The sequence below is a fragment of the Rhododendron vialii genome, chromosome 11a, assembly GCF_030253575.1.
Source record: "Rhododendron vialii isolate Sample 1 chromosome 11a, ASM3025357v1".
Taxonomy (NCBI): domain Eukaryota; kingdom Viridiplantae; phylum Streptophyta; class Magnoliopsida; order Ericales; family Ericaceae; genus Rhododendron; species Rhododendron vialii.
In genome coordinates this window covers 23,034,008-23,047,867 of record NC_080567.1, presented here as the reverse complement: position 1 = coordinate 23,047,867, position 13,860 = coordinate 23,034,008, and the positions used below count along the sequence as shown (strand labels likewise).

General features: G+C 36.6%; 1 protein-coding gene across 1 annotated transcript; it reads right to left on the bottom strand.

Annotated features, from left to right (window-relative positions):
- Positions 1-1,020: 1,020 nt before the first annotated feature.
- Positions 1,021-6,863, bottom strand: LOC131307302 (cyclin-A1-1). The gene is made up of 11 exons (XM_058333729.1): positions 6,323-6,863; positions 4,292-4,667; positions 3,981-4,117; positions 3,248-3,340; positions 2,885-3,018; positions 2,682-2,757; positions 2,519-2,595; positions 2,390-2,423; positions 1,917-2,066; positions 1,670-1,804; positions 1,021-1,363 (listed from the first exon to the last, which is right to left on the bottom strand). The coding sequence occupies exons 1-11, from the start codon at positions 6,518-6,520 to the stop codon at positions 1,295-1,297; spliced, it is 1,479 nt and encodes a 492-aa protein (XP_058189712.1). The 5' UTR covers positions 6,521-6,863; the 3' UTR covers positions 1,021-1,294.
- Between the last annotated feature and the right edge of the window lie 6,997 nt (positions 6,864-13,860).

Below are 13,860 nucleotides of genomic sequence, written 5' to 3'. Positions count from 1 at the left end.
AAACCATGTAAATATACATAAATTAGTAATCTTTTCACATAATTGATGATAAATACTAGTATTATTTCAAAAAGTCACTCTATTACTAATTTGTGTGTTTGAGAATTGTGTTTGTACAATTAGCCATTTAAGGTAAATTCCATTGGTTTCAATTTGGTGTGCGCCGCCCTCAAGTGGCTGTGACTCTCACTCCCATCTCTGCCCACCCCACGCACTCAAGAAAAATTGTGGTGCACACATTTAAAGCTAAAGCTGCTCATGATAAGCAAAAATGTTATTCACGTCTCTGCACCACTTAAGTCCAAAATTACAAGACCTAGAATTTTCTCAGTCTACACCACCACACACACCACCCCCCCCACCCCCCAAAAAAAAAAAAAAAAATTATATATATATATTTATATATATAGAAAAAAGTGCGAATTTTGAGTTAGTAAGGCAAAAATCAAGCATAAAATACGGAAAATCTAACGTCAAGTTTCTCAGTAGAATCAATATACTCGAAGAGCAAAATTATACTTTGAATTCCAAAAAACAAAATGAATTTCCAAAAATATTCTCTCAAATTTTAATTGGCAATGAAAGCGTATTTTTATTTTCGATTTGGTGAATCAAATTAGGTCTTTCAAAATGAAAACTCCAAAGGAAGCATGGGTAGAGTGCATCTCTTCTTCATTTTATAGAAATGAAATATGCTCATAATTAGTGAGATTTTCGTAAATTAGTGATTTGGCTTTAAGTGAGATCTTTTTTTGTGAAATTTACCAATCAATATAAGTGAGATCATTTTTTTTTTTTGCCAAACCAGTTCTTTTGGTTTCTTGAATAGTGAAAACCCAAAAAAGGAATTAAAGAACGAAGCCAAACACGACGTGATATGAATGTTGCTAGTTTGCTGCTCGACTATGTTAACATATTAACCTTCTGGTCACCTTCGTAGATGGATTATTTTGCAACATGAATCCAAGGCGATAAAAAAAAAAAGAAGGATAAAAGCAGAGTGAATTCTATAAGTATGGATAAGGAACACTAAACTGAAAATGCATTGAACACTAAAAATTCTGATATCAACATGGTACAAGATTTCTCATCTAAACAAGTTCACGGTCAATAAAGCCGAGGAATGAGACACAGTTGAGGTCCCTAGGCCAAGTGAAACATAATTCCAATACAAAGCATCGAGCATGGATAAAGGAGAGAAAATTGAAAATCGAATGAGATCCAACTTGACCGTTGGAACATCAGATTAAGTCCATCTGGTCTTGTGTTGTTTGTAGCTGTTATGCGACTTTTGTCAGCTTAGGTTCTGGAAATACTCGGATGGTATAGCCGGCGGGCAGTATTTCTGTGCAACCAATTTATACTGGAATCCACACAAAATAACAAAAAGCAGTTAATTTATGTAGTTTGAACCTCATCACCAAACAGTAGCAGCAAAAAAACACTGTACACAAAATTGCTGGGCCAGTTTCTCAATTTTGGGGGTAATTTGTCTTCTTAATTTGACTTTACACCTCATGTATCTTTCAATGAATGGTCCAAAATATCATTTTCTTAACAAAGAAGAACCATTGTTATATTCCGATGCCCACTAGAGATGTCTATGCATGCGCATGTGCATGTGCATGTGCATGAGAGAGAGAGGAGCCTGGAATGAGAATTTGTTTACCTTATGTTGACTATATTTCTCCCTGATTGCCGGTAAACTAGAACTTTGGCTGTTACAGCATAGGCTATGCAGCGCCTTCACGCAGTCGGATAAATCACTGGGCTGGTAAAGTGTGTAATGCCGCAAGGTAGAATTCTGTAAATAAACTTCTTGTATTAGGATGTCAGGAGAAGGGGGAAAAACTGAGGTACCAAATCCTGGTATCCAAACTAAGCCAGCAAAGTCTGCAGTTATAAAACACATGTACCCATGGTCTCTTTGAAGGGATGAGCATATATTTGGCCAAGAAAATTGCCGAAGCAGCAATGACCGAGGGGGCATAACAAAGCATGTTGTACTCAAGAAGGGATAGCTCTGCAATATAGTTGGCCAAGCACTCCAGCTGCATCGACGGTGCCTGAGAGAGAAAATAGATAAAACCAACAAGAAAAGCATCGTCAATTGACTTCCCCATAAATGTAGTTAGTTATTTGGAAGATAAATGTATTCGATTGGTTCAAAAGGAATATGAATCTGAACCAACAAGATGTGGCACAGGGGAAGTAAATGAATTCTTCTTCTTTATACTAGCAAAATTTCTAACACATGTTGCAAATCTACTGATTTTGTCCTTCTAATTGCCTAGAGTTGAAGAATTCTTGCAGGGCAAAATTTTAAGAGTTTAGAAACTGCAAATAATGTAAGAGGCCGAACAATAGGTGATCCAATCCAAAATGATACCTCGTTGACCCCTTGTGCAGCACGAACGAATCGCCTACATTATGTGCCAATCAATGACAAGTCAACAACCAGAGCATCTTACATGAGAACACAGAATATAGCTATCGAAACCGAGAATTTAGATATTACCTTAGAAAGCATTTAGCCGTTGGTGCTGTCATTTCAAACTTCATATAGTTTAGAACAGCGGATTCCATTTGCAAAACCTGCAGCAGTTTCATTGCTTTATACTTGTGGAAATCTAAAGCAACTTCTATAAAATGCAAGTCAGTTATGTGAGATTAAAACTGACCTCCTCCTTGAAGTATGTGTTATCAGTTATGTAGCAGAACTCTTCAACCTGGGGTGCACATATCTCCTCGTATTTTCTGGCAATGTCAATCATCTTTGTTACTATGTATGTTGTTTCCTAGATAATAGGACATTTCTGTACAAAAATACACACACACACACACAGAAAACATGGAGAAGAGGAACTAATCTAGAAGATCTTACGCAGCAATCATCATGCATGCAACACCAAGCAACTGTAGCCGTTGTCTGTCCATTGTATTTCCAGAAAGATACCGATCTAGGTAGTTAATAGTCAAGTACAGAGTATCAGGGACAAGCCTGTATTCTTCAGCAACCTGGGGTCATATATTTGAAGTTAGAGATAGCAGTCACCCTTCACAATGTCAAAATAAGTGTTCTGGAGTTAAACAAAAGACCAGTGGTGTTGCCAATCAGGATGGAAGTAATCGAATTGAAAACACGCTTCGCATGTAAAACAGACAATTACGACGGAGAAATACTCCAGAGCACAAGTGAATGGTTTGATTGCCACAACTGCTAACACTATAACACACCATGGATTACCTCAACAAGCCAATCAACGAGGATTGCACGCATGCTAGCATTAATGTCTTTCTGGACTCTCTCCATAAAATCCGTGGAAGGCCTTTTCTTTGCCTGAGATTTTCAAGAGGAAAATAGTACAAGTTAAATCCAAAACTAACAATATGGAAAAATGATGTAGGATGATAAGGGATTTTAGGGTTTCAACGGGGTAACAAAGAAGTAGGCTTTTCGAGCTATGATTAGACAATGTCGCAATACTATTTTATGTTGTTTAGGGCTGTGAACAGTAATCAGAGCTGTTTTTATGCAGACAATACAAAGGAAAAAAGTATATCAGCATGTAAGTATAGTCAACCCTATATGGAGAGAATAACATTTATACTGCAGGCTTTGCAGCCATATGACAGCCAACTTGTGGATAGTTAGTCATATATGTATTAGCTGCAAAATCAGCCATGTCAATGCGAAAATAGAATAATCTCATTTCCCCCAAATAAAATATTTTCTAGCTGATAGAAATTCTGCCTCGACTCATCTTTATAGCCCGCCAATCTGAAAATCAAACCATTCTCAGACTCACACTACATGAGAAATATTTAGTCTACTGAAATTCGATTTAAAACATATCTAGCGCAAAATGGAAATATTTCAGTTACAGCAAGCAGTGAATAAAATGTTGACAGTTGACACAGCGAGACAAGAATACTTTAGGTGCTACAAACAATGCATAAAATGTATATACGTTCCTAACCTCAGTTGCTCTCAAGTGTTTGTAAATGTCGCAAGCCATAGTTGCACACAGTTGTGGGTCCATGAAATTGTCATCCACATCAACAACCTCGTCATCTATTCCCACCTGTGCAAGTATGTCTCTCTTGCAGATAGTTTCTGCGTACAGCAAGGGGAAAAGAAGACTTGAAACGAAAGGCAAAAAACATATCAAAACCAACTTTTGCGATCAAAACTTTATGACCACCAAAGGGAAACCTTGCAATTTTGCTCAACAGACAACTAAGGAAGACAGAAACGAGATAGAGGAGTAGACTAGTCAAAAAATGAAACCTGCTGCTTCCACGTGCTCTGAAATGTAAAGTTTGGTACTTGTCCTCCTCTCAATAGAATCAACTGCCGTCATCTCAATGTTGTCTACATATTCGAATTCTGGACTCTTCAAAGAATCACAAGTGGACATAGATTCATCCATAGAAACTGAAGATTCATGTGAGTGAGGTGAAGAAATATCCACGCTGCATGGGGCAGCAGGAGAAGGAATCCTAGAAAAATCATCGTAATTTATGAAAGGTGCGCTCTTGCTGGAAACAGCTACACTTGGTTTCACATTCAAGGGCGCTGGCAAGGTACTCCTGGGGAAGCCTGCATTACTAATGCAAGTTGAGGATATCTTCTTTGCATTGGCAATTTTAGTCGCACATGGTACCTAGAAAAATTAAATCAGGTTAATCACTCTTTTCAAATACTGAACAAATATTGGTCACCTATGGAAGCTAAATGTAAATGTATGCCCCCAACACCGAAATTGGATGAAAGATACACAGAGCAGATTAAGGAACAAAATGAATGGAACCTGTCCACCTTCCACATGTTATCCAAGTGAATACCCAAGTCTTGTATTGAAGTTTCTATCTCAATAGCAATATTATTATTAGAAAGGTACACCGAAATAATGCTAAAAACACAATACTATTGAACTATCCATGAATCAAGATATACTATGAGCAACATGTTGGCAGAACACAACAGAGAGTCATATTTTGTAATGGCACAATGCTGGTTGAAAAACTGGACAGTCAAAACTAACATCCTTGACTGATCAGTGGAAGACTCTTACCAAAAATTGCAGAGTTTCCCATTTTCTAAACTTTTCAGTTAAAATACCATAATCTTCATGATACCGTTCGTGCCCCAAAAACAGGACACATAAACAAATTATTAATAGTAGCAGCAGTTGCTACGAGACACTTTCCACATGTTAGTTATGACAGAAAACTCATTATCTAATGAAGAAACGTAGTACAAAACACTGGAGAACTGTTAGATTACACAGCAAATGGCAAAAACAAGATGAGCAAATTGAATCTGTTAAGAGATACAAGAGTGATCAAGCAAATTGTTTTGCATTTTTTTGCTAACGAACAAAATGGTTATATCTGAGCTCCAATCTCGGGACAGAAGAGGCAATTCTAGCGGAAGTTTGATAGTATTAGCAGGGAATTACGACTGAAATGCAATCAATGTGAAGAGCGTCAATGCTCAAGCTTCGTCATAAGATATTAAGATATTTTTACTTAGTAGAAATTAACCAAGGATTCAAGATACAGCGCAACTATATATAAACAAACAACTGACACAGAATAATGCAGATATTTCAAACTCCATTCCTGCAAACAGACTCTGACAGCACTAATTGAATTTTGAATTCCATGTCCAATTGTACTCTATTCAACGTGCTTTTCTAACATGTTTTCCATTGAATGCATTATTAGAAGGTCCATTTTCAAAACATAAACAACTATCTAAAGTTTCTTACTACTTAGGAAGGTCGTATGGACTTAAATCTTGATTGTACTTCACACAATTTATAACACCAGAACATGCCAACTGCAGAATGTGATTACAAAATGAGGATAGGATAAGGTTTTCTAAAAAGGCAGGATTTTCAATTATTGTGAGGCTCCCCATTCATTTCCTAGTTTGTTTCTTCTATCATTTGCAACTTAAGACTTTCTAGAAAACATGGAAATTTGGTTTCTTGTGAACTTGTCTTCTTGGAGAAGGTCCTACATTGGTCTAATAAGACAAGGTTAAGTCAGAGTTCAAACCAAAAAGAAAAAGCAAAAAAACAAGAAATAAATGAAAAGTAAAGACCCCATTCCTTAAACAAGCACATACACAAGATAAACAAACGAATTCCAAGAAAATTCAAACAAATTATAGCCAGGTTAAGGACCTGATCGGTAAAAGGGAAAGAAATAAATGAAAAAGGAAAGAATTAATGCAAAATCAATTACCCGTCAATTAAACTTATAAGATGACCAACAATCAATCAAACATAAGCAAATTATTAATATATACCATATTCGACGACCCTGAAACCAAGCTCCGCGGCCCGTTCTGCGGCCCTTGCCGCTGATTCGTGACGTTGGCGAGGGCCGGCCTCTTCTTCGCCATGTACGGCGGGCCCCCCGCCGCGGCCTTCCCAAGATTCTCCGCCTGCCTCTTCGCCAGCGAAGACGTAGTAGTAACTGACGAACGCCGATTCTGGGTCGACATTTTCTCAAACCCTAACCCTGAAACCAACAGGGCTTTTATCTCCACGAAAAGAATGAAGGTTTTCAGCGTCTCTTTTCTTGGTCAGAAAACGGACCAAGAAAGCAGAGGGAACGTATAGGTATATAGTGATCGCAAGAAGCGAACTTTAATCTCCACAGGGAAAATTAGGGTTTTGAAATTGGGGATTCTTTGGGTAATTGAAGCGAGAAATTAGAACGGAAACAGAGGGAGAGAAAAAGCGTGTGGGGTGAGTGAGTGAGTGAAAGGCTGAAAGCAGAGCAAAGGAGATGCAGAGATTTGTACTTTGTAGAGGAGAGAGAGAGAGAGAGAGAGAGAGAGAACGGTACTGTTGGTATTTAAGATTAGTTTATGCTTTTGAGGCGAGGGGGAAGCGTGATTTGAATTATGGGACAGATCGGGACCGTTGGTTTCCACTCGGTAGTCGTTAGAAGAGCGGATGTGGGGTGGGGCCCATTCGTCGCTCTCTCTCTCTCGTTTGAATTTTGAAGTTGTAGTTGCAATTGTACCCAAAAATACTATGGCTACATCAACCAACCCAATCGGGGTAGCTTAATTGACTAGAACTGTTGCATCTCATTAGAAGATTAAGAGTTCGAATTTCTCGGTTTATTTCTTGTATTGGTTTTTTTTTCATCCAAAACGCATTTCATTAACAACTATAAAAGACAATGAATCCATCAGAGTATAAAAAACAACGAATCTATCAGAGTATAGAGAAAAGGAAATGTATAACAAGCCCTCACAGAAAAAAACCCCATGGAAAACAGGTGACAAAGGGGCAATGACAAAACCGTCGCGAAACTAGAGACTAGACCTAAGCACGACTCACCGCCTCAACGTGTCCGGTCACGAGGGGCCAGCAATCTATCACCTAGCTGCCTCGGCCAGAAGCACGATCCCAATCAGAGACAAACAAAATCGAAACGATTTGAAAACAGGAATAAACTGTACAAAATAAGGAAACAAAACACAACCACCATGGAAAAACCTCCACCGAATTTGATTGGTTGAGTTGCGGATTTTGTTATCTCGTAGACTTTCACAATTGATTTAGTATCCCGAATTTGTACTTTGTACTTCATATATGATATAAATGATATCTTATATCAATTGACAAAAAAAACCTGTGGCTACCTCGTTTGGTACATATAGTGTGCATGGGACCCGTTTCGAGATCCTACGTTACTAGGATCCGTTTAATTTTGTTAGAATATTATTTTAAGAATTTTTGTAAAAAAATTAATTCATTCAAATATCAGTGAGATTTCATCAGTTCATAAATTTTTGTCTTTGTGAATTCATCAGAAACGTAAAGCGATCAAGACCTTACTAACATACGAACGAACGAGCTTGACTTTGTACAAGGGCCTCAATCTGCAGTAGTAATTCGGTGGGAGTCCCCATGGCTTTTTTGAACTGTAACAGATACGTGAATACTAACCAATGAAACGGTACTGGTCATTTGGGTTGAGTCACAGGCTGGCATTGTAGACTATAGGGTATTTTGAATTTTTGAATTTAAACGGTAAGTTGGATCTTTGTATTTTAGTGTGTTAATTCCCACACAGGCCACATCATCCCCATGTTGCTACAAGCCAAGGAGCCAGTTGCAAAATGAATGATCAAACCAAAAACAAAAACGTTTTTTTGTGTACTGTTTGGAAGTTTAAAAATGGTTAATTTGCCTGTAAAGGTTTTTAGAGACTTTTTTTATGGCATTGGAATTGCACATTCAATTATTCAAACTTGGAGAGATTACGTTGGGAATGAGGAAAGTTCATGAAATTTGTGTGTTCGGATAGAAAATTTTCAACGCGACGGTTATTTGTAAACGCCTCTTTCACATGGTATGAGACCTACATGTACATTGGGCAAGATTTTTTCGTGTTGGAGATGGTAGGAATTATGTATTGGCGATGTTTGTTATTTTTGGAAAGAATCATGGAGTAAAAGTCATTTTGTAAACCACAACGGTTGTGAACGATCCAGATTCACTCAGGGAATAAATAAACTATTCGCGCAAATAGTTTACTTAAAATCTGGACCGTCCAAACACATCTGGACGACCAGAATTCGTTACACAACATACACAACGATTGTGTGTGTACCATTTTTGAAAAATTAACTTAACCTAATCTGATGGACCTACCATTCCATGATTATGGTGTTTTAATTTATAATTTTCCAAAGCTATAAGAAGAAAAAAGGATGTGCAATCTTTATCAATCCCGCCAAGTTCTTATAAGAAGAAAAAAGGAAGTGCAATCTTTATCAATCCCGCCAAGTTCTAGCACCAAAGAATTATTCCTTGTGAATCTCTTCCTTTCCTTTCCTGTCCAATGTTCAATTTCAACTTCAAATTGCTAAGTCATGGTATTTTTTAATCATCACAGCGTAAAATGAGCTAACACAGGTCATTTCTCCTCCTTAAAATGAGCCAACTCCAGTCACTTCTCCTTGATCTGATCTCAAGTCCTTGCACTTTAGGATGGATCAAGGACAAGTAAATCTTGTGCAGGGAGAAGTCTGGTCAGTGTTCAATTTTCCCACCAAAGATGCATTTTAAAGTGTTTGGGAGGCATTGAGGAGTTGATCCATATTTTAGTTATATATTTTTTATTATTCTGTTAATTTTAGGAAATTGATTTTCACATTCTTTTTTTGTCTTTTAGCAAAAAAAAATACATACACTTTCAACACTAAAAAATAAAAAAAAAATGAGTGCATATAAAAAAAGAGAGTGAAAATCAAGCTCGTCCAATTCTTATGTATCCTAATTTTCATCAACCTTTCATCCAACCAATAGGTTACCGTTCTTATTTATGTTGGCTTTAATTTGCAACTCCTTTCGATTGAGGGTCATAGGAAAAGAAAAGAAAGGGTTACGAGAAAATGATGAGAATGGTCCTAGGGTGATACCGGTCCGGTTTCGACCGGTTTAAGTGTATTTTTCGGTCGAAACCAGATATTCGGTTTGAGATTTTTTGAAACCGGAACCGGTTGAGATAAAAACCGGTCCGGTTTCAACCGGCTCAACCGGTCGTTCCGGTTTATCCGGTTTTCATTCATGGGCCATATTTTTTGCTCAACACATCAAAAAATTCACAATTCAACTCATAAAATATCAACTAAAAATCTATAATTTAACCCTTTTTTTTGGGCCCAACAAAAAAAGATCAAATTTGAGCCCAATACATAAAAAAAAAATCCATAAAAACATAATTAAGCCCATAAAAATAGTTTTTATCTAATAAATATATTTATTAGACCAATATACACCACAAAATATCAACCAAAAACCCATAATTCAACTCCTCCCCTATGTTTTTATATATATATGTATATATTATACATATATATAACCGGTTCCGGTTTCAACCGGTTTTTAAAACACATAAACCGGATCGAAAATATTTTTCCGGTTTATAAAATTTTATAAACCGGAACCGGATCGAAATTATTCAACCGGTTTAAAAAATCCGGTCCGGTCCGGTTTTTCCGGTTTCGATCGATTTTCCGGTTTCGAGTAACAGCCCTAAGAATGGATGAAAAAGAGCTCCCCTTTTCATTTCTCACCATTTTTTCTGATTGGCTCTTCCCTTAAGATTTGTCCAATAACTTATGTTATCTTGTATTGAAGAAGTCCTATTTCGCTGCAGCTGGTCAAATTTTACTATTTGATATCACGAGTCCCATTTTCCTAAGAACCATTTTAACTTAATAAAATAAGGATCTTCCTTTCCCGATAGAATTTCGATGATCCAAGCCGCTCAATGTGTTCAGAATGTAATTTTAATGGTACCCGCGAGAAATCAGCAAAAAAAATGACCGGAAAGGCTTTATCCGAGCAGTTTTTGTTTGTTTTTTATTGAACGGTTCAAATAAAAACTGCTCGGATGAAGCCCTTCCCGGTCATTTTTTTGGCTGATTCCTTACAATTACTCTTAAAATCACGTTCTGAACATATTAAGCGGCTCGGATCATTGTAATTCGAACATGAAATGGAAGAAATGGAGAGGTCTTTATTTTAACTAAAATAAGGACCTCTTCATTTGAAAATGACTGTTGATATCACAACGTTCAGATTTTGATTTCTTTTACGGAAATAATTGAATTTTTTTATTATACGAGAGAAACACTCAAGACAATATTTTTATCTTTGAAGTTCTGAAAAATGATCTACATTCGTCAAGTAGATTTTGTTGTCTACAAATTATGTCTAAAACATGTAGTCCATGTTAATCTCAAAAATAACGAACAAAATACTCGATCCAGACTTGGTACATTTGATTGTCATCGGATGTGCAACGTGAGACAAATTGTGGGATATTATTATACATATTTTATATAGAGTATCTTTTAAGTAGTGGTAATGATTCAGATTCCTAAAGTCGTCGATTTTGTTTTCGAGAATTTACGTCTAAAAAAAACATTTATATCCAAGTTGAGATTTTTTTTTTTTTTTTTGTCAATCGGGAGATCAAGATCAGATCGAGTAGGCCCTCACTACCGCGGTAACAACGTATGGATAGCTCTTACGCACACGTAGATTAACACAGATATATAGGTTAAATCGGACAACCCCGAAGAAGTAAAATAAAGAATAATGGAGTAATAATATATTGCGTGTGGTGATTACTTCTCCTTTTTGATTGGCATGGTGAGATTACTTCTCGTGGTCACAGTTTGAACTTCGAACAATTAATAGTATTAAAAAAGAGATTTTAGCTAGCATGTTAATTTTGAATCATCTAAAAAGCATTTAATAATGTCTCTTAGGGCCTGTTTGGATGGAGTGAAAACAGGGGCCAAAAATAAGAGGGGGTAAATGGGGTGGGGCTCACCGTTAAGCCGGTGTTTGGGAACGAAAATTGCAGGGGTCTTAGTTTTCATCCCTTCTTCTTTTTCACCCATTTCAGGGATTCTCGGGTATAATTTTTGGGCACCCATTGACCTCCCCAAATTTAATCCGGCTTTAGAGGGAGGAATTTGAACGAAATTACCCTTGCTTGTCCCCTTTCTCCAACCCGAAAAACTCCTTATTTAATTTCAGGACTCTCTTAGGGTGCTCATTAAAAGGCCTTAGAACAAAAAATCCATTATGACCATTTAAGATAAAATGATCAGAAAAATAAGATCTTTGCACCGGTTCAAACGGATTGAAAATTAGAACACCTATTTTTTTTTACACTATTTATATATTAAAAAATATAGTTAAAAAAATTAAGTGTTTCAATTTTCAATCCGTTTGAGCAGGTGCGAAAATCATATTTTTTAATCATTTTATCTTAAATAGTCATAATGGATTTTGGGCTCTAAGACCTTTCAACGAGCACCCGAAAACTCCTTATTTAGTTTCAAAGCTCTCTTAGGGTGCTCATTGAAAGGCTTAGAGCCAAAAATTCATAATGACCATCTAAGATAAAATTATCAGAAAAATAAGATATTCGCACTAGTTCAAACGGATTGAAAATCGGAACACTTAATTTTTTAACTATATTTTTTAATATATAAATGGTGTAAAAACGTTTTTTATTATAAAATTTTTAGAATAGACATTTTTTAATATTGAAAATTGAATTTATATACTTATTTTAATACGTAATCAAATTTAACACTGCACATGGACAAAATAGTCATTTGACAGCTTTTCCCACCATCCACCCTTCTTATCCCCTCCATTCTATAAACCATCCAAACAAAGTCAAATTTTATCCCCCTATTTAATACTCCATCCAAACCACATACTATTTTATCCTCCCTTCATAAACCATCAAAATTAATATCCCCTGCTATTTTATCCCCCTTCATATTTTTTACCCTTAATTTTTTACCTGCATCCAAACGGGCCCTTAGTGTGAACTTACTGGGCGTTGAATGGAAGGAACCTTATAATAATGCAACTTGAAAAAAAAAGTATTCGATCCGCATTCTCTCCGTTTCACATATGGAATGGAATCGAGAGAGGATTTCGTTTCTATGCAACGTGGTCGTGACGCTTCATCTATTTAAAAATAGACATCCAAGTGAAGATCCTGAGTTCCTTAGTTTAATGAAAAACTAGATACTCCGTATAGTTTTGATGACCTCAACGATTGATGTGAACGGATTTGTTGTGGCTGCTCCGGGGTGTTTGCCACAGTGCGGCAGTCCCGGAACTGCAGAGGCCGTGTGGCGGTTTCGTAGCGGCATTCAATTGGGACTACTACAATTAGGATTGCATGCAGTAATGGTAGAATTTCCAAGCTTGTCTGTTCTTGTTTGCTCGCCAATCTTCCAATTCTCCATTTGGGTTCTCGATCCCTCATCTAGGGATGCGGTTTTCTCTTAATGTAATGTTTCGTGATTAATAACACCATCTGTTATCGTTTTTGGCACACAAAAAAAAATTCACAAAACTTAATTGAACTTTTTTGACCACATAGGTTTCTTTTTCTTTTCTTTTCTTTTTTTTTTTTTTATAAATATAAAGACAGACAACAGATGTTGAAATTTTGGGTATACTGGAACCATTAACTTCCAAAAAGTACTATATTACATTTTTTGAATTATAATCAAATTTTTGTATGTTCGTGTGGTTGTACTATTAAAAATAATGTCATGTTTTATTTATACTCTTTTTATACAATTCCTTTAGTTTAAGGTTAAAGTAATTGATAAATTTATTTAGGTAATCAAAATGACGGAATTTCCACAAATTAAGTAAAGTCAGGATCATCTTGAACATCCATTGTAAATAATTTGCGAACTGCGAAGTCACCGCCACATTAAATGCAATGAATATCTTCACTTCATAGGTGGAATCGATAAGATGCGCATCCCAAAAGATTCATTTTTTTAATTTTTGTTTGGATTCAGAAGCAGTTGATCGATATTCAAGAGCGGTCCGCGTTGGCTGCAGCCGTGGCTGTCGTTGGGCGACCCTCTTCTCGCCTTGGTGCAGTTTCCGAAGCAGTTTGGGTTTAATTTGCTGGTTTCTGATTTTTTTACCGTGGGTGGCCTGTGGTGGCTTAGTGGGTGTCGGCAGAGAAATCTGGCAATGGTAGTTGCTCTGTTTGTGACGGGAGGAGGCGGCTCCTGGGTTAGGTTTAAGGGGTTTTTTTGGATTAGGCTTTCATTGTTGTACTTGAGCTTTTAGGCCCTTTGGATTTCTGTGTTGTTTATTGTATATTTGGGCTTGTTAGACTCTCAGGTGTTGCATTGAGCTCGTCACTTTGTTTTGATTCTAACTTTTGATTGGATACATTTTCTCTTTCTCTAATAAAATGTTATTTTGCCGTTAAAAAAAAAGAGAGAGAGTGTTTTGACATTGGTTGTTA

Excerpts from the sequence above, each read along its gene's own strand:
- LOC131307302 (XM_058333729.1), bottom strand. The coding sequence starts at position 6,520 with ATGTCGACCCAGAATCGGCGTTCGTCAGTTACTACTACGTCTTCGCTG. Across the intron at positions 2,424-2,518 it reads ACGGCTAAATGCTTTCTAAG|GCGATTCGTTCGTGCTGCAC; the intron begins GTAATATCTAAA and ends CACATAATGTAG. Across the intron at positions 1,364-1,669 it reads AGAAATATAGTCAACATAAG|TATAAATTGGTTGCACAGAA; the intron begins GTAAACAAATTC and ends TGTGGATTCCAG.